The sequence below is a fragment of the Trichomycterus rosablanca genome, chromosome 19, assembly GCF_030014385.1.
Source record: "Trichomycterus rosablanca isolate fTriRos1 chromosome 19, fTriRos1.hap1, whole genome shotgun sequence".
Taxonomy (NCBI): domain Eukaryota; kingdom Metazoa; phylum Chordata; class Actinopteri; order Siluriformes; family Trichomycteridae; genus Trichomycterus; species Trichomycterus rosablanca.
The window spans coordinates 27,543,522-27,570,747 of record NC_086006.1 but is presented as its reverse complement, the minus strand read 5'-3'; the positions used below and the strand labels follow the sequence as shown (position 1 = coordinate 27,570,747).

General features: G+C 45.2%; 2 protein-coding genes across 2 annotated transcripts; both read left to right on the top strand.

The window, feature by feature from the left end:
• The first annotated feature begins 1,548 nt into the window (after nucleotides 1–1,548).
• Nucleotides 1,549–6,876, top strand: rab5if (RAB5 interacting factor). Its single transcript, XM_063015488.1, has 4 exons — nucleotides 1,549–1,804; nucleotides 3,981–4,084; nucleotides 4,569–4,698; nucleotides 6,209–6,876. Exons 1-4 carry the CDS (start codon nucleotides 1,694–1,696, stop codon nucleotides 6,248–6,250), a joined length of 387 nt encoding a protein of 128 aa, XP_062871558.1. The 5' UTR covers nucleotides 1,549–1,693; the 3' UTR covers nucleotides 6,251–6,876.
• Nucleotides 6,877–8,775: 1,899 nt separating this feature from the next.
• dhx35 (DEAH-box helicase 35) lies at nucleotides 8,776–26,793 on the top strand. The gene is made up of 21 exons (XM_063015819.1): nucleotides 8,776–8,812; nucleotides 10,426–10,553; nucleotides 10,710–10,802; nucleotides 11,090–11,167; nucleotides 11,602–11,706; nucleotides 13,200–13,261; nucleotides 13,918–13,987; nucleotides 15,143–15,202; nucleotides 15,397–15,509; nucleotides 16,814–16,910; nucleotides 17,133–17,291; nucleotides 18,197–18,407; nucleotides 19,163–19,287; nucleotides 20,623–20,677; nucleotides 21,285–21,475; nucleotides 21,991–22,068; nucleotides 22,153–22,282; nucleotides 22,416–22,497; nucleotides 23,143–23,214; nucleotides 24,363–24,474; nucleotides 26,012–26,793. Exons 1-21 carry the CDS (start codon nucleotides 8,776–8,778, stop codon nucleotides 26,051–26,053), a joined length of 2,100 nt encoding a protein of 699 aa, XP_062871889.1. The 3' UTR covers nucleotides 26,054–26,793.
• Nucleotides 26,794–27,226: the final 433 nt, after the last annotated feature.

The window sequence follows — 27,226 nt, the reverse complement described above, 5'->3', positions numbered from 1 at the left end:
AGTAAGTGTGAGTGAATGGAGGAGTTAATAGGTAAGTCTGTAATGCACTGCAATTTATTAATGTGCCGCCCAAGGCTGAGGCCAGGGTTTCTGGCTGGTGACACACCCACCATGACCCTGACCAGTTTTAAGCTTTTTGTTATTTGTTCAGTTTGTTTCATTAAGTAATCCATTCTTCTCAGGGTCATGGTGGTCTCAGCACAAGTCACTGAAACCCATTCAGCGGTTGAATGAATGAATGAATAAGTGAATGAGTGAGTGAGTGAATGAATGAATAAGTGAGTGAGTGAGTGAATGAATTAATAAGTGAATGAGTGAGTGAGTGAGTAAATGAATGAATAAGTGAGTGAGTGAGTAAATGAATGAATAAGTGAGTGAGTGAGTGAATGAATGAATAAGTGAGTGAGTGAATGAATAAGTGAGTGAGTGAATGAATGAATAAGTAAATGACTAAGTGAGTGAGTAAATGAATGAATAAGTGAGTGAGTGAATGAATGAATAAGTGAATGAGTGAGTGAGTAAATAAATAAGTGAGTGAGTGAGTGAATGAATAAGTGAATGAGTGAGTAAATGAATGAATAAGTGAATGAGTGAGTGAGTGAATAAATGAATGAATAAGTGAATGAGTAAGTAAGTAAATGAGTGACTGAATGAGTGAGTGAATGACTAAATTAGTGAGCGAATGCATAAGTGAATAAGTAAATGAGTGAGTGAGTGAATGAATGAGTGAGTGAATGAATGAATAATTGAATGAGTGAGTGAATGAATGACTAAATGAGTGAGTGAATGCATAACTAAAGGAGTGAGTGAATGAGTAAATGAGTAAATCACTAAATGAGTGAGTAAATGAGTGAGTGAATGAATAAGTAAATGAGTGAGTGAATAAATGAATGAGTAAATAAATGAAAACGTAAATGAATGAGTGAGTGAATGAATGAGTGTGTGAATGAGTGAGTAAATAAATAAATGAATGAGTGAGTGAATGAATGACTAAATGAGTAAGTGAATGCATAACTTAAGGAGTGAGTGAATGAGTAAATGAGTGAATCACTAAATGAGTGAGTAAATGAGTAAGTGAATAAATGAATGAGTAAATAAATGAAAACGTAAATAAACGAATGAGTAACTGAATGAATGAGTGAATGGATAAATGAATGAGTGAATAAATGAGTGAGTAAATAAATAAATGAATGAATGAGTAACTGAATGAATGAGTGAGTGAATGAATGAGTGAGTAAATAAATAAATGAATGAATGAGTGAATGGATAAATGAGTGAGTGTGTGAATGAGTGAGTAAATAAATAAATAAATGAATGAGTAACTGAATGAATGAGTGAATGAATTAAAGCGTGAATATGATTGTGTGCCAGTTGCAGTTCTCACTCCACACCGGTACTCGCTGCACTTTTATATCAACACACGTTCAGTCTCAAATCCGATTGGCTGAGAGCACGGACGTCGCACTCGCTGATTGGACGTCACGGACTAGGGCTAACCCTTCAGCGCGCATGCGCTGTCCGTGTCCAAATTCTCCTCCGTCAGCAGTGTTGAGGGTCCAGTGTGTGTGAGTGAGTGAGTGTGTGTGTGTAGATCGTGTGTGTAGATCGTGTGTGTAGATCGTGTTTATTAAGAGTAATTAATGAATTAAGAGGTGATTTATTCATTACTAAAGTATCGAGAGCGGGTGTGAGGATGATGAGCAGCTCTGGGAAGAGGAAAGAGGAGCTTCATGTGCTGAACGGAGGAGTGAAACAGTCCACATGGACTAAAGCTCTCAGTACTAAAGCAGTGTGGGAGGAGAAGGTCAGTCTGCAGCTTTACTTTATTATTACATATATTATTATATCAGATTATACATTATAATTCTGTTAGTGTTAGTTTATTTTAATCCTCTTTTATATTTATTTTCTTTTAATCATGCTCATATTCAGAGCTACTAATTAGCTTCAGCTCACAAGGATTAGCAACCTAGCTAACCAGTGTCTGTCAATAGGATCAAATAATAATAACAACAAGAATAATAACAAGAATATAAGTAGTCATAATAATATATAATAACTCTAAAAGTGTGATAATAATAATTATAATTTCTATTTAAGTCAAAATAATATATGTAATTATAATAATTAGATACGTTGTAATAACGATGATTTAGTAGTAGTGGTAATAATAACAATAATAATAATATAATAATGCAGTATTAATAATAATGATATAAGTAGTCATAATATGTATTAAAATAAATAATAAGTAGTAAATAGTAAGTGGTAGTGATAATAATGTATGTACTACTAATATAAGCAGAATATAAGTAGTCATAATAATAATAATAATAACAATAATAATAATAATATATGTAATAACTGTAACAGTATAATAATAATATAGTTTGTATTTAAGTCGAAATAATATATCATTATTTTAATATTAGAATAATTACGTTGTAATAACGATTTAGTAGAAGTAATGATAACAATAATAATATAGTAATAATATAATGTAGTACTAATAATGATAAAGTAGAAGTAATAATATGTACTAAAATAGTAATAATGAGTAGCAGTAATAATAATGTATGTACTACTACTAATAATAATAACAAGAATATAAGTAGTCATAATAATAATAATAATAATAATATATGTAGTAATGGTAACAGTATGATACTAATAATTATAATTTGCTATTAAGTCAGAATAATATATATAATTTAGAATATTAGAATAATTACATACGTTGTAATAACGATGACTTAGTAATAATAACAATAATAATATATACAGTACTAATAGTGATATAAGTAGAAGTAATATGTAGTAAAATTTATAATAATAAGTAATAGTAATAATAATGTATGTACTACTACTACTAATAAATCGTAACAATAATAATGAATGATATAATATTTATTATATGCTTTTCTAATATTATATCTAATTAAAAAATTATCATTATTAAATTAAATACTATTTTATTAGGACTTACACGTTATTACAAAATTGAACTGGTTAAAAAGCAAATATCAGTAAAAAACGTAGATTCTAATAATAGAAAATAAACAATATTCACATAGTGTTATTATTAAGAACTATATTAATAGATATTAACTATATTTAATAAATATAAACGTTATTATTATTACTATTTCCCTTGATTGTCATTTTTATTATTAATTGTTGACTTTTTTTTCTTTCTAAAGCTTGAGCAAAACCGAACTGTATCCAGTTGTGCTAATAAAGCTCAGATAGAATTCTGATGTACTAAAAATAAGAAAATAAAATAAAGAGTTAAATTTAACCTGAAGGCATTAAAAAGTGCAAAGAAAGTCAGGTAATAATACAATATATTAATATATGAATGTAAATATACTGTATAATAAATAGATAAAAGTAGAGATCTGCCTGTAAGTGCCATTAAAAGTTTATTTATTTAAAAGTTTATTCTCTAAGCAAAAATGGAGGTTTGTACATAAAATTTTTTTCATATCTTAATAAATAATTATTAAATGTTTTTATTTGTTATTCATCTGATTGTAATTAATTTGTTAATGCTGCATATTTTCATGATACTTTATCAGTTCTTATTGGTGCTGACTTGGTTTCTTCCACCAAAATAAAAACAATCACACTTGTTACACACCAGGCTGTTTAGTTTTCTGCTTGTTGTCAGTGTTTAAATGAACCGTTTGGTTCTTGCTTGTGGTTCAAACTATTGTGTTTGTTTCCTAAACAACGGGGGGGGGGGGGGGGAGTCTGCAACTCTTTTAATTCTTTAAATTCCTTTGTGTCTGTCTGTCTGCCTGTCTGTCCGTCTGTCTATCTTCTTTCTTTTCGGTTGAAGATGGTCATGACTAAAACTAACATATTGATTCTGTAGTTGGCATGTTTGTGAGCTGATGTACTTGGTGTTTAAGGTTCCTGAAGCTTCCGTGTTGTTTGATGTTTGTTTATTTGAATGTTTTTATTTTTTTGCTCTACAGGATGAGTTTTTAGACGTCATTTACTGGTTCCGGCAGATAATTGCCATCATACTGGGAGTAATATGGGGCGTCGCGCCACTGAAGGGCTTCCTGGGCATCGCCATGTAAGTACCGAGCGCACGGGAATGCACACTGGACTTCTCTGCTCTCCTGCTCTTCTTTTTTGCATTTAGTCATGCCCAATTCCCCGCTGTAGTGCCACTGATGCTTGCACCACCCTTGCTCTGGCCGGTTACTCATTACCCACACAGGGTCGTATTACATATTAGTCACGCTATGATCCTGGTGACTCCCCTCTTCCCATTCACCCCCTTCCCCCTGGCCACTTGTACCGTGCCCAGACCAGTCCCAGAGAGGTGAAACCCCATCGCCCTTCCCTCCTACAGAGACGGACAGTTGTCTGTTTGAGATATGGCCAGGTTGGTAGCATCTGGTTGGGCTGCTGCCATTCGAACCCTCTGCAGTGCTGGTTAGTGTGTTTGACCACGGTGCCACTCCAGCGCCACCTTAGTGCCGTGAATCAGGCATCGCTGAGGCTCCAGTTGAAAAACATTCACAGAAATGCGTCTGTCGCTGTGTTTCCTGCAGATTCTGCATCCTGAATGCGGGTGTGCTGTACGTTTACTTCAGCAGCTTTCAGCAGGTGGATGAGGAGGAGTACGGAGGAACATGGGAGCTCACCAAAGAAGGGTTCATGACTTCGTTTGCTTTATTCCTGGTAATTATTTTCATGTCTATTTATTTAACACCCACATTATAACTGTGGGAATTTGTTACTAAATTCCCACAGTTAAAGCTACAACAAACAAATCTGTTGCTGTTCAAACAAATCATTAATGTCAAGAATGATTTGTTTAAACAAGAGTCGTTTATATCGAGAATGATTCGTTTGAACAGAGTCATTTTAGTAGAGAATGATTAAAAAGAGTCATTTGAATAGAAAATGATTCGATCGAACAGAGTCGCAGTTCGTTTGAACTGAGTTGTTCATGTGGGGGATGATTCGTTTGACCTGAGTCATTCTTGTTAAAAATGATTTGTTTGAACGAAGTTGGTCTTGTCGAGATTGATTTGTCTGAACTGAGTCATTTAGGTACAGAACGAGTTTGAATGGAGTCATTTGAATAGAGAATGATTCAATCGAACAAAGTCCTTTATGTGGAGGATGATTCATTTGAACAGAGTCATTTGGGTAGAGAATGAATGAACAAAGTAATTCAAATAGAGAATGATTCGGTCGAACAGAGTCGTTCTTGACGAGTGATTTATTTAAACGGAGTCATTCAAGTTGAGAATGATTGATTCGTTTGAACAGAGTCGTTTATATCGAGAATGATTCGTTTGAACAGAGTCATTTTAGTAGAGAATGATTAAAAAGAGTCATTTGAATAGAAAATGATTCGATCGAACAGAGTCGCAATTTGTTTGAACGAAGTTGTTCATGTGGGGGATGATTCGTTTGAACTGAGTTGTTCATGTGGGGGATGATTCGTTTGAACTGAGTTGTTCATGTTGGGGATGATTCGTTTGACCTGAGTCATTCTTGTTAAAAATGATTTGTTTGAACGAAGTTGGTCTTGTCGAGAATGATTCGTTTAAACTGAGTCATTCTTGTCGAGATTGATTTGTCTGAACTGAGTCATTTAGGTACAGAACGAGTTGTTTGAATGGAGTCATTTGAATAGAGAATGATTCGATCGAACAGTCGTTCTTGACGAGTGATTTATTTAAACAGTCATTCAAGTTGAGAATGATTGATTCGTTTGAACAGAGTCGCTCTTGTCGAGAAAGATTCGTTTGAACAGAGTCGTTCTTGTCGAGAGAGATTTGATCGAACAGAGTCATTAATGTAAACGATTAAATCGAACAGAGTCGCGATTTGTTTAAACTGAGTCGTTCATGTCGAAAATGATTCGTTTGAACAGAGTCATTTGGGTAGAGAATGATTTGTTTTAACAGAGTCGTTCTTGTTGAGTGAGTCATACAAGTCGTGAATAATTCATTCAAACTAAGTCATTCAAATCGAGAATGATTCGTCATTTGCTAAGAGAATGATTCGTTTGAGTCGTTTCTGTCGAGAGTGATTCGTTTGATCTGTTAAACCTGTGAGAGCATCAGTGCAGATTAGCTCCGGCGATTGAAAAACAGGCTACCGGACAAGCTCACGATCCAGCGTCCTTATACTTTCGGTGATATAACGTGTGTCTCTGTGCGCTGTGCGTTCTCAGGTGGTGTGGATCATCTTCTACACGGCTCTGCACTACGACTGAGGACTCGCAGACGGAAGTGCGAGCGGCACCGCGGACGCTCGACGCGCGGCGGCGGCCGGGGCGGACCGCGTCACCCGCGGCGTCGCGGAGCCTCCGCACCCGGGTGCGCCGTGGGTACTCGACTGAGCGACGTTCCTGGAGTTGAAAGCGTCCGGTGCCCCGCCGTGCGTGCCGATCCCACCCCGCCCCGCTCTCTCTTTCCTTCTGTGTGTTCACCGAGTTCTTTAGATGTCGATTTCATTTCTGTCCGTCTGTAGCTTCTAATAATCTCACCCGATGACGCGGATGGTTTAGACGCGGTGTAAATTCTGTATAGTTTTGCGTTTTATTCACTGGTATTGGGACGCCGCGTCTCTCGGTATTTTAGCCCCGGCTTGGCGACGGGCGGCGCGCGGCTCCGGATCTGTGCGTTCGGGCCGCGTTTCCCTGAGCGGTCGGATTACATTTTGATGAAATAAACGTGGCGTTAGACCGAGATGAACTCTCAGCTCTGATTTATTAGCGGTATTAAATACACTACATGGACAAGAAGTATTGGGACGCCCCTTTTAATTTTTTGAACGTGTGTGTGTGTGTGTTCGGCCATAACGATTGCTAACAGGTGTAATAAATGACTTAATATAAAAGTATCGTACGCTTCTGACTTTGCACTAACAGTTTAGGGAAGGTCCTTTCTTATTCTACAGTATAAAGACGTGAAGAAAAGCCCGGCTTAAAGATCACACAGAGGTCACGCTACACCGATCAGCCATAACATTAAAACCACCTCCTTGTTTCTACACTCACTGTCCATTTTATCAGCTCCACTTACCATATAGAAGCACTTTGTAGTTCTACAATTACTGACTGTAGTCCATATGTTTCTCTACATGCTTTGTTACCACCTTTCACCCTGTTCTTCAATGGTCAGGACCACCACAGGACCACCACAGAGCAGGTATTATTTAGGTGGTGGATGATTCTCAGCACTGCAGTGACACTGACATGGTGCTGGTGTGTTAGTGTGTGTTGTGCTGGTATGAGTGGAGTTTTTAAACACCGTGTCCACTCTATTAGACACTCCTACCTAGTTGATCCACCTTGTAGATGTAAAGTCAGAGACGATCGCTCATCTATCGCTGCTGTTTGAGTCGCTCATCTTCTAGACCTTCATCAGTGCTCACAGGACTGGATATTTATGGTTGGTGGACGATTCTCAGGGGTAAGATCACAACATAACGAGCGTTTGCTTTGAAATGGGACGTCGGGCGTCCAAATACTTCTGGCCACATGATAAAGTCCAAATTGGCAAAAGTATGTGGACGCCCCTTTAATAAATAGTCTCAGGTATTTCAGTCACGCCTATTGCAAGCACGTCTTTAAAAACGATCATACCAGGTAAAGTATACGCTTCCAACGTTGTAACAACAGTTTAGGGAAGGTCCTGTCCCGTTCCAGCATGATCAAGCTCTATAAAGACGTGAACCCCAGCCCCACTCAACAGCTCTGGGACGAAATAAAACATCAACCTCAGCGCCCGGCCATGCAAACACCGTCACCTTTTTGACTGAATTGTGCACAAATTCCCACAGACGCACTCCAAAGTCTGGAGCAGCTTTTCAGTATAGTGTACTTCAATATGGACCAAAATACGCTGTGACCAAAGGTATGTGGACGCCCCCTTAATGAACAGTGTCAGGTATTTCCGTCAAACCTATTGCTAACACGTCAAGTGAAGCGTATGATAAACTTTCAAGGTTGTGACAACAGTTTAGGGAAGGTCCTGTGCTGTTCCTGCATGACTTGTCCCTTGCACAGACAGCAAAGTCGCTAACATTTACGTTCACGTCTCCGACATTTAGCAAACGCCGAACAGTACCAGTACAGCATGTTTTCTACGCATTTGAGGTTTAAGGGCCTTGCGCAAGGGCCCAACAGTGACCTTTCGATTACTAGTCAATTTTTAGTAAACCACTTCGTTATGAGCAAGCCGTAACCTAGTGGTTAAGGTACTGGACTAGTAATCAGAAGGTTGCTGGTTCAAGGTTGCTGCTGTCGGGCCCTTGAGCAAGGCCCTTAACCCTCAATTGCTCAGACTGTATATACTGTAACACTATTGTAAGTCGCTTTGGATGAAGGCCGAAAATGTGAATGTAAATGAGCAGGTTTGGCGTCGGGGCATAGCAGTGAGGTGCCCGGTGTGTGGTACTACATTGCGCCCGAGTGATTCTGGGGAAACCGGACCCACTGCGACCCTGATCAGGATTAAGTGGTGGTAAAACATGAAAGTGTGCTAGTCCAGTACCTTACTCACTGGGCTACACCTGCTGATAAAGACGTGATTTGACGAGTTCGGTGTGGAGGAACAAAGGCAGTCTGCACACAGAGTGACCAGAGGCGAGGCTCGAACCCAGCTTTCTGCGACCCCTCCAGTTGTGCGACACCTACTGAATATTAATATTAAGTATTAAAGCCGCTCTGTGTCGCCCCCTGGTGGCGGCGCCTTCTTTAAAGTTTTGCCCAAATTTATGACGTAGTTTGGAAAGATGGCGGCGCCCCACAGCATGAAATTCTGGAAACCCGGTGAGATCGTGTGTGTTTATTAAAATACTGTGTTTATGATTTATGAATGAGTGAATTAAAGGATGAATGAATGAACGCAGGTCTGTTCGAACAGTGTTGTATAAATGTGTGTATATTTGTGCTAATGTAGCGCTTATGTGTTATTGCAGCAGACTGTCTCATTCGATGGGTGAATGTGTAAACAAACATGCAGCCAATTCATTCATTCATTCATTCATTCATTCGTATATTCACTCACTCACTTATCTACTAAATACTAGATCTGCAACAACATGAGCAAGAGGTGCCGTATCAAACATACACACACACACACACACACACACACACACACACACACACACACACACACACACACACACACACACACACACACACACCACCGTTCTAACTCAACTCGGCAAATTCATTCATTCATGTATTCATTCATTCATTCATGTATTAATTCATTCACTTATCTATAGATCTACAATAACACGAACAAGAGGTGCAGTAACAAACACACACACACACACCACTGTTCACACTCAACTCGGCAAATGTATTCATTCATTCATTCATTCATTCATTCATTCATTCACCCACTCAGTCACTCACCTATGTGATCTACAAGAGCATGCACAAGAGGTGCAGTAACATATACATAAATATACACACCAACATAACATACACTACTGTTCGAAGTTCGAACTCAACTCGGCAAATGTATTGATCGATTCATTAATTCATTAATTCAATCATTCATTCACTCACTCATTCACTCACTCATTCACTCACCTATAAGGTCTGCAAGAGCATGCACAAGAGGTGCAGTACCATACTGTATACGTAAATATACACACCAAACAAACACAATCACAAATGTATTCATTCATTCATTCATTCATTCAATCATTCATTCATTTACCCACTTAGTCTCTCAGCTATGCGATCTGCAAGAACATGCACACGTGGTAGAGTAACATATACATAAATATACACACCAAACAAACCCAAATACACCACTGTTCGAATTTAACTAGGCAAATGTATTCATTCATTCATTCATTCATTCACCCACTCAGTCACTCACCTGTATGGTCTGCAACAGCATGCACAAGAGATGCAGTAACATATACATAAATATACACACCAATATAAACATATACACCACTGTTCGAATTCTACTAGGCAAATGTATTCATTCATTCATTCACCCACTCAGTCAGTCACTCATCTATACGATCTGCAAGAGCATGCACAAGTGGTGTAGTAACATATACATAAATATACACACCCAACATACACATATACACCACTGTTTAAACTCAACTCTGCAAATGTATTCATTCATTCATTCACGCTAGTGCTGGTCTGACGAACATAAGAGCTGAAGTAACATTTTATACTACTCTATACATATAAATATACCTAACATGAACCTCTTGTATATGTTTTTTTTATATATGCAGTATTAGTCTGATTTGATAGATGAGTGAGTGAGTGAGTGAATGAATGAATGGCAGGTTGCATAATTGTTTGTGTTACTGCAGTCTCATTGAATAGATGAATGAATGAATGAATGAATGAATGAATGAATGATGTTCACCCCTTCACAAATTCACTGATGCCTGCAGGTTCGGAGGCGCCGGGTGTTCACGAGGAGCGGGAGCTGAACACCGAGCTGAGCGGCACCGCCGTCATCTACAACCCTCACAGCGCCCTGTCGGTGGAGAAACAGAGGCAGAAACTGCCCGTCTTTAAGGTACCACCACACCAGAGGTCCAGTTTCACCCCGTAAGGAGGTGCACAAACAATCGTGTGTCTGTGTGGGCGCCTGGCCGGCTGATAGCACAGCCTGCGCCACTCGAGCGCTCCAGACTGTTCTGTGTTTTTCACGTTTCCATTTCCTGTTACACAGCACAGGAACAACATCCTGTACATGGTGGAGAATTATCAGACGCTGGTGATAGTCGGCGAGACCGGATCAGGGAAGAGCACCCAGATCCCTCAGGTGAGCGGCGTTTATTTATTTAACAGTGTGTTGCATTTGCATGTTCTCCATTCTCCTCTTATGTTAAAGCGTCTTGTTTTGTACGAGGGGGTGAATACTTTTTCCACAGCGCTGAGATGTGCACCGTAGCAGTTTCGGTTTTTCCGGTTCGTCTGTGATGCCCTGATTACGTTCGGCTCAGTTCTTGTGTGTGTGTGTGTGTGTGTGTGTGTGTGTGTGTGTGTGTGTGTGTGTGTGTGCGTGTGTGTGTGTGTGTGTGTGTGTGCGTGTGCGTGTGTGTGTTGCAGTACCTACTTGAGGCCGGTTGGGCAGCGGAAGGGAAGGTGATCGGTGTGACCCAGCCTCGGAGAGTCGCCGCCACCTCGGTGCGTATCTTCTATATACGTATCAACGTCCGCTCTTCTGAGAAATCTGTCTGTGGGAATTTGTGCCCGTTCAGAGCTTGCTCATGTTAGGACAGGACAGGACAGGACCTTCCCTAAACTGTGGCTGCAAAGTCAGAAGCATGTAATTTGCTTCTTGTTGTGGCTGAAATGGATAATTTCACTAATTAGAAGGGGCGTCCTGATACTTTTGTTCATGTAGGGTATGAGTAATTAGGTTTAAGAAGAAATGACAGTGGTTGAGAGTTAGGGGCCTCGCTCAGGGGCCCAACATTATCAGATGTGATAGTCGAGTCTTTGTTACTGAATCTGAACCAGTGACTGAATCAGAAACTGAACCAGTTACAGGGTTTTCTGTGTGTGTGTGTGTGTGTGTGTGTGTGTGTGTGTGTGTGTGTGTGTGTGTGTGTGTGTAGGTGGCCAGCCGGGTAGCAGAAGAACGTGGGGCATCTTTGGGGCACGAGGTGGGCTACACCATCCGCTTCGATGATTGCTCGGATCCTCAGACTACGCGAATAAAGGTACGTATACACACGGCTCGTACTCTGCTGTGAACTTCATGTTGGCGTGTCAACGGGCTGCGTCTGTGCCCGCGTTCGTACCCGCGTTCGTACCTGTGTCTGTACCCGCGTCTGTACCCGCGTTCGTACCTGCGTCTGTTCCCGCGTTCGTACCCGCGTTCGTACCCGCGTCTGTACCCGCGTTCGTACCTGCGTCTGTTCCCGCATTCGTACCCGCGTTCGTACCCGCGTCTGTACCCGCGTTCGTACCTGCGTCTGTTCCCGCGTTCGTACCCGCGTCTGTACCCATGTTCGTACCTGCGTCTGTTCCCGCGTTCGTACCCGCGTCTGTACCCGCGTTCGTACCCGCGTCTGTACCCGTGTCTGTACCCGCGTTCGTATCCCGCGTTCGTACCTGCGTCTGTTCCCGCGTTCGTACCCGCGTCTGTACCCGCGTTCGTACCCGCGTTCGTACCCGCGTTCGTATCCCGCGTCTGTACCCGCGTTCGTACCTGCGTCTGTTCCCGCGTTCGTACCCGCGTCTGTACCCGTGTTCGTACCTGCGTCTGTTCCCGCGTTCGTACCCGCGTTCGTACCCGCGTCTGTACCCGCGTTCGTACCTGCGTCTGTTCCCGCGTTCGTACCCGCGTCTGTACCCGCGTTCGTACCTGCGTCTGTTCCCGCGTTCGTACCCGCGTTCGTACCCGAGTTCGTACCTGCGTCTGTTCCCGCGTTCGTACCCGCGTCTGTACCCGCGTTCGTACCTGCGTCTGTACCCGTGTCTGTACCCGCGTTCGTATCCCGCGTTCGTACCTGCGTCTGTTCCTGCGTTCGTACCCGCGTCTGTACCCGCGTTCGTACCTGCGTCTGTTCCTGCGTTCGTACCCGCGTTCGTATCCCGCGTCTGTACCCGCGTTCGTACCCGCGTTCGTATCCCGCGTCTGTACCCGCGTTCGTACCCGCGTTCGTACCCGTACCCATTTCAGGGGAACAGTCCTCTTCATGAATATAAAATTAAGGACACACAAAACAAAAACAGAACAATAAAAACTATGACTTAATAAACTAATATGAATATACTAATAAATAAACAAATAAATGAAACATAAATATACTAATTGATAAACAAATAAATAACACATGGAGCTGTGAACTCAAAACTAACAGGTGATGAGAAGCGGCGGCAGATTGGACACGTGATGGAGGGGGAGATCAGATCGGGGGTCGTGCAGGCGGCACTGGATTCATAATCGGGCACAGAAAAAAGACATATAAAGGTGGCACAGCGGGCAAATGCGCCAGGCCGCCACCGCTGCAATCTTTACCTTGTGAGTTTGATTACAAGATGTGCTGACGACCTGGCCCGGCGTCCAACAGACATAGTGACCGAGCAGGAGCAGGTTCTCTGCGACCCATTTTTTCCCTAAACCCTGCTTTAGAGGATTGAACATTCAGCGCCCCCTACAGTCACCTCTAACCCTGACCTTCAGTGTGACCTTTTGTTTCCGCCGCAGTTCCTCACGGACGGGATGCTGGTGAGGGAGATGATGGCCGACCCTCTGCTGAAAAAATACAGGTACGTCTTCGGTACATCCTCAACCGCTCACTGTACGGCCAAAAGTGTTCGGACACCCGAGCGTCTGATCTCTTCAGGAGACTGTGAAGTATGTCTGTGGGAATTTGTGCCCGTTCGGTCCAAAATTCGTGTGGCCGGGCACTGATCGATCAGTTCCGGTTCATCCCAGAGCTGTCGAGTGGGGCTGAGGTCAGGGCTCTTTAGAAGGGGTGTCCCAATACAGTACAGTGCTTGGTGGATTGGGACGCAGCCGTAATTGCGAACAGCCTGTACGTAAACGAATATGATCAAAAGCATGTGGACTGCTAAATAATGCAGTCATTTCACCTTCGAGGCATCAGTTTGGGCAAGGCCCTCTCCTGTCTCCTTGTGCCCTTCGGTGTCTTGCACCCTCTGCCCAGCTGACTATATTTGGGAGGAATTGGGATGCTGACTGTAAGGTCTGTAAGGTTCTTCAGTGCCCTCGGACGCACGTCAAATCTAAATCGGGTCAAAATAGTCGCAAGTAAGGTTGGGGAAGGTCGTCGACTCCTTATAAACGTTCATGGTGTTGGAATTTGGCGTCCACATACTTTTGGCCACCTAGCGTCCGATAATATAGTGTTTTTGATCGATCTGATGTGTGTGTGTGTGTGTGTGTGTGTGTGTGTTTGCAGTGTGCTCATGCTGGACGAGGCTCACGAGAGAACTCTCTACACCGACATCGCCATCGGCCTCCTGAAGAAGGTGACCGTCCTCCGCGAGTCCGTGTCCTTCCCCAAAGCGTTTGTCGTGTTTTTAGTCCGGTTGGCTGGTTCGACCTTAGAAAAGATAATCAGAGCAGAACACTGCATGCTCAAAAGTATGTGGACACCCCTTATAACTCTTGAGTTCTGTGTTTTGGTGTAGCATCAGAAGGTCTCTGGTTCAAGTCCCATCACTGCCATGTTATATACACTGTACAGCGGAAAGTATGTGGACACACCTCAGGTGTTTCAGCCCAAACCACTGCTAAACATTTATGGAAAGGCCCATTTCCTGTTCTCGAATGACCCTAGGTCCTTCTTTGGTCAGTTTGGTGTGGGAGAACTCCGGGTATCCAGGGTTCGAATCCCCAGGTGCTGTCGGCCAGTCAGGCTCTACGCACAGACATGATGAGCTGTGTCTGAGGGAGCATTTGGTGTCCTGTCAGGGCTGTGTTACTGCATTGTGCCCAGTGTTCTTTTGACTGAATTGGCATGAATTCCCACAGGCACACTCCAAAATCTTGTGGAAAGCCTTACCAAAAGAGTTAAGCCACCATAATAATGCCCATGGTTTTGTAGCAGGGTGTCCGGATACTTTTGACCCTATATTCATACTTTTATGGTGTTCGTTAGGTCACATGATCCCGCGCTTTTACCTTTTGTCTGTGGGAATTTGTGTCCCTTTAATCAAAAGTGCGAAAGTGAATTTAGCTCTTGATTTTGGGGCAAGACGGTCCAGTTCCCACAGGCACACTCCAAAATCTGTCACTAAGTAAAGCCTGTCACTGCCCTAAAGAAAGAGGGCGGTGCCACCATATTAATGCCCATGGTTTCGTAGCAGGGTGTCCAGATACTTTCGGCCCTATATTGTACCTACATAGTGTTCGTTTTGGTCACATGATCACACACTTTTAACTTTTGTCTGTGGGAATTTGTGTCCCTTTAATCAAAAGTGCAAAAGTGAATTTAGCTCTTGATTTTAGGACGGTCCAATTCCCACAGGCACACTCCAAAATCTTGTGTAAAGCCACCATATTAATGCCCATGATTTTGTAACAGGGTGTCCGGATACTTTTGACCCAATATTATACTTTTATGGTGATTGTTTGGTCACATGATCACGCACTTTTACCTTTGTCTTCATTTTTATCGTCAGATTCAGAGGAAGCGTCAGGACTTGAGGGTCGTCGTCGCGTCTGCTACTCTGGACGCTCAGGTTTGTAGCGAGTAGCGCCGATGATATAGCCAAAAGTTTGTGGACACCTTAAGTTCTCTGTGCATTTTGGAATAAATTGGAACATCCGCTGTGAGTCAGGTGTCCACATACTTTTGGTCGTACAGCGTGCGTGCACATATTGCTTATTCACTTGTTTTGTGTGTTTCACATCAGTCTGTTCTCGTCCCGTCCAGAAATTTCACGACTTTTTTAACCTGAACGAATCGGGAGACCCGAGCAAGGACACGTGCGGGATCCTGACCGTGGAGGGGCGCACCTTTCCCGTGGACGTCTTCTACACCGTCAGGTACCGGATTGCAGCCGTGGTCGAAAGGATGTGGACGAGCCTGTGCTTCTTCCAACTTCGTGAAGAGTTTGGGGAAGGGCTTTTCCTGTTCCAGTCATGGTTTGTGGCGTTTGGACAGAAGAATTAAACATTGATAGCGGGGTGAAACGTCTTGTCCCAAAATTAAAAGCTTAATTAGCTTTTGCTTTTTTAATTGGATGTACACAAATCCCCATAGGCGCAATCCGAAATTTTTTGGGAAGCCATAGTTTTGGTATAGGATGATCATTTTCAGGTGTCCACATACTTTTGGCATACATCATTAGAGATGCACGAGATGATACACTGGAGTGTGTGTGTGTGTGCGTGTGTCGTTGTGTTTATCTGTGTGTGTGTGTGTGTGTGTGTGTATGTATGTTTGTGTGTGTGTATGTATATATATATACAGTGTATCACTAAAGTGAGTACACCCCTCACATTTCTGCAAATATTTCATTATATCTTTTCATGGGACAACACTATAGACATGAAACTTGGATATAACTTAGAGTAGTCAGTGTACAGCTTGTATAACAGTGTAGATTTACTGTCTTCTGAAAATAACTCAACACACAGCCATTAATGTCTAAATAGCTGCAACATAAGTGAGTACACCCCACAGTGAACATGTCCAAATTGTGCCCAAAGTGTCAATATTTTGTGTGACCACCATTATTATCCAGCACTGCCTTAACCCTCCTGGGCATGGAATTCACCAGAGCTGCACAGGTTGCTACTGGAATCCTCTTCCACTCCTCCATGATGACATCACGGAGCTGGTGGATGTTAGACACCTTGAACTCCTCCACCTTCCACTTGAGGATGCGCCACAGGTGCTCTATTGGGTTTAGTCCATCACCTTTACCTTCAGCTTCCTCAGCAAGGCAGTTGTCATCTTGGAGGTTGTGTTTGGGGTCGTTATCCTGTTGGAAAACTGCCATGAGGCCCAGTTTTCGAAGGGAGGGGATCATGCTCTGTTTCAGAATGTCACAGTACATGTTGGAATTCATGTTTCCCTCAATGAACTGCAGCTGTGTGTGTGGTTGTGTGTGTCTGTGGATCTGTATCTATGTATGCGTGTGCATATATGTGTATGTGTGTGATTGTGTGTTTGTATGTGTGTGTGTGTATGTTGTGTGTGTATATATAAATGTATGTGTGTGTATGTATTAACATATGTATGTGTGTGTGTGTGTATTAATATATGTCTGTGTGATTGTGTGTGTGTGTGTGTGTGTGTGTATGCGTGTGTGCGTGTGTGTGTGTGATTGTGTGTGTGTGTGTAGCCCCGTACCAGATTACGTGAAGGCCACTGTGGAGACGGTGATGAAGATACACGAGGCCGAGGAGGACGGCGACATCCTGGCGTTCCTCACCGGTCAGGTATGTGTCGGTGATTGTGGTGTCCGGTCGAGTCCGGTCAGTGCTGGTCAGTGGCTGGTTGTGGTTACTGACGAAGGACAGAGCGACTTTGTGTCTGTGTGGATGCCCAACCGGCCGATAGCACTGCTTATTAACAAAATGCTGAGCTAGCACAGACAAAGCTTATTTACTTATTTATTTATGTGTGTGTGTGTGTGTGTGTGTGTGTGTGTGTGTGTGTAGGACGAGGTGGAGAAGGTGGTGTCCATGCTCCAGGACGGTGCTCGCTCCCTCTCTCGTCAGGGTATGAAGAAACATCTCCGCGTTCTCCCCATGTACGCCGGCCTTCCCTACAGCGAACAGCTGAGGGTGTTTGAGAGGCTGCCACCTACTGTCAGAAAGGTCAAACTGCACCCGCTTTGTCTCCTATTTCTGTCTTTGTCCATTTTATCAGCTCCACTTACCATATAGGAGCACTTTGTAGTTCTACAATTACTGACTGTAGTTCATATGTTTCTTTGAATACTTTGTTAGCCCCCTTTCATGCTGTCCTTCAATGGTCAGGACCCCCACAGGACCAGCACAGAGCAGGTATTATTTAGGTGGTGGATGATTCTCAGCACTGCAGTGACACTGACATGGTGGTGGTGTGTTAGTGTGTGTTGTGCTGGTATGAGTGGATCAGACACAGCAGCGCTGCTGGAGTTTTTTAAACACCGTGTCCACTCACTGTCCACTCTATTAGACACTCCTACCTAGTCGGTCCACCTTGTAGACGTAAGGTCAGAGACGATCGCTCATCTATTGCTGCTGTTTGAGTCGGTCATCTTCTAGACCTTCATCAGTGGTCACAGGACGCTGCCCACGGGGCGCTGTTGGCTGGATGTTTTTGGTCGGTGGACTATTCTCAGTCCAGCAGTGACGGTGAGGTGTTTAAAAACTCCAGCAGCGCTGCTGTGTGTGATCCACTCATACCAGCACAACACACACTAACACACCACCACCATGTCAGTGTCACTGCAGTGCTGAGAATGATCCACCACCTAAATAATACCTACTCTGTGGTGGTCCTGTGGGGGTCCTGACCATTGAAGAACAGCATGAAAGGGGGTAACAAAGCATGCAGAGAAACAGATGGACTACAGTCAGTAATTGTAGAACTACAAAGTGCTTCTATATGTTAAGTGGACAGTGAGTGTAGAACAAGGAGGTGGTTTTAATGTTATGGCTGATCGGTGTATATTATCAGTAGAAATGGAATATTGTTTATGAACCGTGTCCTCACTCCCACATCTCCTCCTCCTCAGGTGGTGGTGGCCACCAACATCGCCGAGACGTCCATCACCATCAACGGCATCGTCTTCGTCATCGACTGCGCGTTCGTTAAGCTGCGCTGCTACAACCCTCGTACCGCCATCGAGTCCCTGATCGTCACGCCCATCTCCAAAGCCTCGGCGGCTCAGCGGGCGGGAAGAGCCGGGCGCAACCGGCCCGGCAAATGTTTCCGCCTCTACACGGGTACGACCCACACTCATCTGCACTGTTTATGTACAATTACTGACTGTAGGTCATCTGTCGGCTCTCTGTGTGGTCAGAAGTATGTGGACACTCGTCTATGGTGGAACACGATGCTCTCTTAGCATTTAGGAGTCGCTGTTGCAGCTGCGTCTCCCTGCATCTCTGCAGCACAGTTTGTCCTTCGCTGCCTGACCTGTGCAGCATGGCTGTAGTTTCATATGCCGTACATTTATTTACTGATCAACCAAGGTAAGGTTTGGGGTTGTTCAGTGCCTCCGATGTGGTGGCGTATTCATCTCCAGATCTGTGCTGCACTAGGTTTAGATCCCGGGCAGATTTGATTTGTTATGTGGACGGACTATGTCATACTGAAAGACCTCACAAAGAAAGGTGCTATTTATTCGTGTAAAGTGATCAGGACTTTCCCTCATTTACCAACAACTTTAGTCATTTCTGATTCCCGACTATGTGAATCCGCTGCTGGATCAACACACGCCCCCTCCGACAAGCGTCCAGTCTGAGGCCGCTTCTAATCACCTGCCAGTGTCATGTTCCCACACAGAGCCGTATTGTGTACGGAGAGCCACGCTAAGCTCCATGTGACCCCCCCCACCCTGCCACATTCACATAGTCACCCAGACCGGTCCCGGTGATTGTACATCGTGGCGGGATGAGACCCCATCCTACCTCACAGTTACAGGGGCGTTGACTTTAGGGTTTGAATACTTTTTCACGACGCCGCTGTCTCTCCTCAGAGGAAGATTTCGGGAAGCTACCTGAGAGCACCGTCCCCGAGATGCAGCGCAGTAATTTAGCTCCGGTCATCCTGCAGCTCAAAGCTCTGGGCATCGACAACGTCCTGCGTTTCAGCTTCCTGTCTGTAAGTGCGCACACACACACACACACACACACACACACACACACACGCACACACACACACACACACACACACGCACACGGCTCACGTAGCTCTGAACCGCTTAAAATTTTGTCTATGCCAATTTGAACATACTCAATTCCCTCAATTTTATGGACAGTAGCACTGCTAAGATTGATTGGGCTAGTGTAATAGGCCGTCTCTCAAGCCAAGTGCAAGTGCACTGCCCCCGATGCAACCCTCCTATTTTTATTCGGGCTTGGGTCCGGCATTGAGAGTGCACCCCCTCACCCCCTTTCCCCAGCAAGGTCCTTAGACATAGCCAATCCTGTCTGTGTGGTCACCTGAGCTGCTGATAGCACCGCTGAGATTCGAACTGTGCATCTCAGTGATAGTGGGCTAGTGTATTCTACCGCTGCACTACTCGAGCGTCACGTTGAGGATGATATAATAGTGAATGTGAGAAATGAATGTGTGAAAAAGCCCCAAAACTGGCATTAAAACTGGCATTAAATATATATTTATATACCGTGTGTTACATACCGAGTGTATGTAAACTTTCGACCTGTTTGAGTAAAAAGGGCCCTACAGTGGCGACTTGGCTGTAATGGGATTTGAACCAATGACCCTTTAATTACAATCAAGGACCTTAACCCCTGAGCTACTGCTGCTCCTATAATATTTAATAATTTAATAATTTTTTTTTCCAAAATCCAGCGCTGCTGGAGTTTTTAAACACTGTGTCCACTCACTGTCCACTCTATTAGACACTCCTACCTAGTCGGTCCACCTTGTAGATGTAAAGTCAGAGACGATCGCTCATCTATCGCTGCCGTTTGAGTCGGTCATCTTCTAGACCTTCATCAGTGGGCACAGGACGCTGCCCAGGGGGCGCTGTTGGCTGGATTTTTTCGGTCGGTGGACTATTCTCAGTCCAGCAGTGACAGTGAGGTGTTTAAAAACTTCATCAGCACAACAGCACAAGACACACTAACACACCAGCACCATATCAGTGTCACTGCAGTGCTGAGAATGATCCACCACCTAAGTAATACCTTCTCTGTGGGGGTCCTGACCATTGAAGAACAGGGTGAAAGGGGGCTAACAAAGCATGCAGAGAAACAGATGGAGTACAGTCAGTAATTGTAGAACTACAAAGTGCTTCTATATGGTAAGTGGAGCTGATAACATGAGTTGAAGTGAGTGTAGAAACAAGGAGGTGGTTTTAACTTCATCAGCAGATGATCCCGACATCCGATAACGTCCATGTGTTGGTAAGATCACACCTAGAGCACTAATGTAACTGTCTGACATGCTGCCGTGTGTTCTGTCCTTCAGCCTCCGCCGGCTCAGTCCATGGTTCAGGCTCTGGAGCTGCTCTACGCTCTCGGAGGTACGACTAGAAATTTCCTCATTTATTTTTCGTCTGATTGTCCCGAATGTGCTTCGGGGTGGCTTCTTTTCACCCGTTGGGGACGGGCTCTTGAGGAGCGCAGTATCGTGTACAGAGAGCCACGCACCGCCCCCCTCCGTGCAGGCGTCTCGACCGGCCAGCAGAGGCCGCACTCATCCCGGTGACGAGGAACCCTGTGTCGGCCGCAGTCCCTCCCCCTACAGACACGCAGCCGATCGGCTGACGGCAGAGCTGAGATTCGAACTCGAGAGCTCCTGATCTCGGCGCTGGTTTGCTAGTCGTCTCCCTCTGTGTCCCGAAAACGGTTAAACTGTCCCTGACGAGCCCCAATTTACAAATAAACGACACCCCTGCACCTTTATACAGATTAAACATCAATGAGGATTTATTTACATTATAATTGGACTATAATTGGACTTCGTTGGTCGCGCCACATTTATTTATATTTATTATTTGTAGTTTTTCATGAGTAAAGTAGCGCCGCACTGAATGCTGGGATTCCCCTCAGTCGGACGCTCCCCCCGTCATTCAGTCAGACACGCCCTCTTCTCGGGAGCGTAGGATGATACCCCGTGTCTACCTGCAGGTCTGGATCAGTACGGCCGCCTGATGGAGCCCGCGGGGGTGCGCATGGCCGAGTTCCCCCTCGCCCCCATGTTCGCCAGGATGCTCCTCGAGTCGGGAAACTTCGGCTGCTCCAAGGAGATCGTCACCATCGCCGCCATGATGCAGATCCAGAACGTCTTCGTGGTGCCGTCCAATCAGAAGAAGGCAGCCGTGAGTGTCCACGCCAAATACGAATGATCATTTTATACACACGGATACACTATATGGTCAAAAGTATTCGGACACCTGACTGTTAGCTTGCTGGACAACAACAGCTGCTTCTTGTCCGTGAGCCGATCTTGTCCGTGCAGACGCCTGACCGGCTGATAGCACCACTAATGATGTAAAGGAAATTAGGGAACAACAGTTTAGGGAAGGTCCTTTTCCTGTTCCAGCATGACTCCAGTGTCCAGCACCAGAGCCCTGACCTCAGCCCCACTGGATCATGAACCAGAATCGGTGCCCATCCATACAAATGTGGTCGTCTTTTGACTGACTGGGCACAAATTCCCATACACATACATACTCCAAAGTCTTGTGAGAAGCTTCTCAGAAGAGCGGCTGCTGTTCTAGCTGTAAAGGTCACACAGAGGTCGTCCTAATTTGTTTTTGATTTTGTCATGGTCAGGCGTCCGAACACCTTTGACCCTATAGTGTGTGTCCACTAACCGTGTGTTCCTGATTAGGCTCGTGAGCACAGGAAGTTCGCCGTGGCCGAAGGAGATCACCTGACCATGCTGAACGTCTACGAAGCCTTCGTGAAGGTCAGAATTACGAACCGGACCGCGAGACCAAGATCTCACGTCGGCTTCGTCCTCCTAAGAATGTTTTGTCTTTGTCCTCCGCAGCATCAGAAGAGCTCACACTGGTGTCAGGAACATTTCCTCAACTACAAAGGTCTGGTGAGGGCCACCACGGTTCGGGAGCAGCTGCGGCGCCTGCTGAACAAGTTCAAGGTTCCTCGGACGTCCAGTGAAGGTCTGAGAACGTCGCCGCTCCAGATCTGACCGCTTGTTTCCTAGTGGAACCGGTTCAGTATAAAGTGCTCGATGGAAAAAAATTCAATCCTTGAATACAAAACAAACAAACTGTCGTTTTTCCTAATGCGCAGGTGATCCAGATGTGATTCTCAGGTGCATCGTGTCGGGGTTCTTCGCCAACGCTGCTCGCTTACACCACTCTGGATCCTACAGGTATGAGATTTGATCTAATACGCTTCCATGCATGCACAACCTGTACATCCACCGAGAGGAACAACAAACTAGCACCCGCCTTGATCCTTGTGAAGCCGCCTGTGCCCGACCGGTGACTCCTGAGTCTCGAACTCTGGTCTGCTGTGCCACTTGAGGACCAGATTCGCAAACTCCTTGACCCTGGTCAGTGTTGCAGTGGGTTTGTTGCCACAGACACGCCCAGGAAAATGGTACCAGTCCATTACTGGGCATCGCCCATTGTTGGACGCCGTATTTCGAAAACAAACGTACTTAAATAGAACAGCCGCTCTTCTGAGAAGCTTCTCACAAGACTTTGAAGTATGTCTATGGGAATTTGTGCCCATTTTGTTAAAGGATGACAGCATATGTATAGCTGGGCATTGGTGTTCCGGTTCAGGGCTCTGTGCAGGAGAGCTTGAACAAGATAGGACCTTCCCTAAACTGTTGCTACAAAGTCAGAAGCATGTCATTTCCTTTATATAATTAATTTATTGCACCTGTTAGTAACTGTTGTGGCTGAAACGAACTAGTTCAGTAATTAGAAGGGGCGTCCTAATACTTTTGGCCTTATGCTGTATGTTATCATGTCATGTTCATGTTTTTGTATCTGGTTGAATCTGCCAGGACGTTACGGGACGACCGGGAGCTTCACATCCACCCAAACTCGGTGCTGTACGGGGAGAAACCGCCAAAATGGTACGTAGGATTGACTTCCACTTTATTAGGAACAGTGTGTAGAGTTAAAACCTGATGGTGCGAAAAGCAAACCGGAAAACGTCCAGTGAGCAGCAGTTCTGCAGGCGGAAACGTCTCGTTGATGACCGAGATCTGAGGTGGAATGTCCAGACTGCTTTGAGCTGACGGGAAGCCGACGGTGAACGTTTTAACAACCACGGTGAGCCGGAAAGCTTCCCAGAACCCTCTGTACCCTCAGAGACCTTGAGGCTGCAGTGGGTACAGGCTGACCAAAACTGGACCATTTCAAATGAATCCTGGATTTCACTTTGACGATGTTGGTGGGTCAGAATTTGGCGTACGCTGCCACACGTCTGGCCTCCTGATCTTCCCTGACCTCTCCAGTCTTCAGATCATTTTCTGGAATGTGGTAGAGCAGTGGACGATTCCTGGTGAGATCCACGCCACGAGGAACTGAGGCTGTCCTGAAAACCAAGGACGTTCTTCTGAATCAAGTAGAGAGCACTGGAATAGACTCCAGCCCTCATTTAGCCTTTTTCCACCAGTGTGGAACTGGTTCCGTTCCAGTTTTGGCACATAATGTTGTCCCGTTTGGAGCATTTTTACCAAAAGTGAAAAGGTTCCGAACCGGGAACCGAAGAACCAAAGAGAAAATGTTCTACATTCATGTCATTAGAAGAAGCTCCCATTAGGGGGCGCCACAGCAGCATTTGTACATTTACATTTTCACCATTTAGCAGATGCTTTGATTTAAAGTGACTTACAGTATAAGTCTAGACAATTAAGGCTCTAGGGCCTTCCTCAAGGGCCCAGCAGTGGCACCCTGGCAGTGGTGGGGCTTGAACCAGTGACCTTCTGCTTATTGGTACAGTACCTTAACCACTAAGCTACAGCTGCCCTTTACCTGCAGATTTGATTCAGCACTCATGCAGCCCCTCCTGTTTATCAAGGAGGCTCGGGACCGGCGCTAAGGGTACACTACGGGTCTGTCCGAAATCACAGTGGGCTGCCCTGCTGCCCACTGCCTCCCTAGCCAGCTGCTCAGTGAGACTAACTGGACAGGCTGCCACGAAACCGAATACATGGTTGTTATTAGTTATAAAGAGCGCGGATGCTGACGTGTCGTTAAAAACCTTGGTTTTTTTCAGGGTGGTCTTTAACGAGGTGGTTCAGACCTCCAAGTACTACATGCGTGACGTGACGGCGGTGGAGTCGTCCTGGCTGGTGGAACTGGCGCCTCACTTTTACAAACAGGCCACGGTAGGAATTATTTCGAGCATTTCCGACATGCGCGACCGCTTGTTTTCACCTGCTAGAGACGGAGTCTCGCAGAGAGCAGTATAGCGTACGGAGAGTCACGCGCTGCTGTCGTGTGGACGCGTCGACCAGCCGGCAGTGTCTGTGTTTGTGTGTCAGAGTCCATCGTGTGTGTGTGTGTGTGTGTCAGGGTCCATCATATGTGTGTGTGTGTGTGTGTGTGTGTGTGTGTGTGTCAGAGTCCATCATGTGTGTAGGTGTGTGTGTGTGTCAGAGTCCACTGTGTGTGTGTGTGTGTGTGTGTGTGTGTGTCTCAGGGTCCATCGTGTGTGTGTGTGTGTCAGAGTCCATCATGTGTGTAGGTGTGTGTGTGTGTCAGAGTCCATCATATGTGTGTGTGTGTGTGTGTGTCAGAGTCCATCGTGTGTGTGTGTGTGTCAGAGTCCATCATGTGTGTAGGTGTGTGTGTGTGTGTGTGTGTCAGAGTCCATCATATGTGTGTGTGTGTGTGTGTGTGTCAGAGTCCATCATATGTGTGTGTGTGTGTGTGTGTCAGAGTCCATCATATGTGTGTGTGTGTGTGTCAGAGTCCATCGTGTGTGTGTGTGTCAGAGTCCATCATATGTGTGTGTGTGTGTGTGTGTGTGTGTGTCAGAGTCCATCATGTGTGTAGGTGTGTGTGTGTGTCAGAGTCCATCATATGTGTGTGTGTGTGTCAGAGTCCATCATATGTGTGTGTGTGTGTGTGTCAGAGTCCATCGTGTGTGTGTGTGTGTGTCAGAGTCCACTGTGTGTGTGTGTGTGTGTGTGTGTCTCAGGGTCCATCGTGTGTGTGTGTGTCAGAGTCCATCATGTGTGTGTGTGTGTGTGTGTGTGTCAGAGTCCATCATGTGTGTAGGTGTGTGTGTGTCAGAGTCCACTGTGTGTGTGTGTGTGTGTCTCAGGGTCCATCGTGTGTGTGTGTGTGTGTCAGAGTCCATCGTGTGTGTGTGTGTGTGTGTGTGTCAGAGTCCATCGTGTGTGTGTGTGTGTCAGAGTCCATCGTGTGTGTGTGTGTCTCAGGGTCCATCGTGTGTGTGTGTGTGTGTCAGAGTCCATCGTGTGTGTGTGTGTGTCAGGGTCCATCATGTGTGTGTGTGTGTGTGTGTGTGTGTGTGTGTGTGTGTGTGTGTGTCAGTGTCAGAGTCCATCGTGTGTGTGTGTCAGTGTCAGAGTCCATCAGTACAGACTAGAAATGTTTCACCTGTCAGTGGTGGTATCGCGCTGCCTTGACTGGCCAGCAGGGGTCACATTGGCAGCACCTCTTGTTAGACGTCCACATTCTTTATATGGTGGTGGTCAGGACTTCATGAAGGTCCTTCCAGCTGCTTGTGCATTACGGCTCATTGTCCTGCATTTAAGTTTCGAGAATGTTTAGCCAATCTACCTTCTGCATCGCACCGCATGGGTCAGGCGTCCACATCATTTTGATCTCACTAAAATGTTCTCCAGACCAGAATGAAGGACCCGAACCGATGATTGTCGTCTCTTTTCCCCGCAGCACTCCGGCTCGCTGAGCAGCAAACGCTCCAAGATCTTCTGATCCCGCCCCTCTCACCTGGACGTCCGGCCGCCGGAGCACCGCTGACCCTCGGAGACTCCATTCCACTCGCGTAGATCCAGAAATCCACCGAGCGTCTGAGGCGGCAGGGACGTCTCGGTTCGCTCTGTATATGTATATGTATATATATACGTCCCGTATATCTTTAGATATTCATGCTCTGACCAGCTCATCCACCAGCACGTGAACACGGACCAGGTTTGCAGACGGGAACATAATACATATTTTGCCATTAAACGACACACACACACACACACACACACGTTAGACACGTCGTTAAAACCCAAATTAATTAATAAATAAATAAATCCTACGCTCTGAAAAGGATTAGAAATGGCAGCGGTGCTTACAGTAGTGCTAATTTAACACGGGTTTAGTACAGTAAGATGTGTATTGGGACACAGCTGGAGATACTTGGGAGCCTCTAGTTTCTGCTGGGTTCCCGTCCCGTCCGAAGGGGGCGGTATCGCGCGGTATCGGGCGCCTACTGGCTGAGATCGGTTCCAAATGTACCAAACCTGGTGTAAACAATCTAAAAATAAGTATAACACCGATGTGCGCCTGGGTGGCACGACAGTCTGATGTGCCAGCACACCTCAGCAGAGCCATTGACCTGGCCGGGCGTCCACACAAGACACGAGTGGCTGTTTCTTCCTGCACCACTGCACTTGTTTGGGAAGGGGGGGGGGGTTGGCAAATGGAGCTTAGTGTGTCCATGTCTCCATGTGGGAACCCAGCACTGGTAGGCGATAAGAAGTGGTCCAGATCCCATACCTTTTGGAGGAGGGGAGGGGGGGGGGATGTGTGGTGAACCGCTGCCGATTCACAATGGAGAACTGGAAATGACTAAACTGGAAGATTTGGTGCTGAAATAAATGAATGAATGAATGAATCTGCGCCTGGACGGTGTGTGGGGTAAATAAGTGACGTGTATATAAAAAATGCCCGAGTGAACACGGCCTCGTCCCAAACTCGTCCTTTTATGAATTTTATTTTAATAATTTTCAGCTTTGGTCGGCTTGGTCCTGATTTCTAAGCAGCCGAGACTCACCGGTTTAGATTCGTTTGTAAGAAACGAGGTGATACAGGTGAAAATATCGACTGTTTGTGATTAGGATGGATTTTGCAGCTTTAATGCTTTATTTTTATTAATTT

Excerpts from the sequence above, each read along its gene's own strand:
- rab5if (XM_063015488.1), top strand. The coding sequence starts at position 1,694 with ATGATGAGCAGCTCTGGGAAGAGGAAAGAGGAGCTTCATGTGCTGAAC. Across the intron at positions 1,805-3,980 it reads AAGCAGTGTGGGAGGAGAAG|GATGAGTTTTTAGACGTCAT; the intron begins GTCAGTCTGCAG and ends TTTGCTCTACAG. Across the intron at positions 4,085-4,568 it reads GGCTTCCTGGGCATCGCCAT|ATTCTGCATCCTGAATGCGG; the intron begins GTAAGTACCGAG and ends TGTTTCCTGCAG.
- dhx35 (XM_063015819.1), top strand. The coding sequence starts at position 8,776 with ATGGCGGCGCCCCACAGCATGAAATTCTGGAAACCCG. Across the intron at positions 13,988-15,142 it reads CCATCGGCCTCCTGAAGAAG|ATTCAGAGGAAGCGTCAGGA; the intron begins GTGACCGTCCTC and ends TTTTATCGTCAG. Across the intron at positions 18,408-19,162 it reads ATGTTTCCGCCTCTACACGG|AGGAAGATTTCGGGAAGCTA; the intron begins GTACGACCCACA and ends GTCTCTCCTCAG.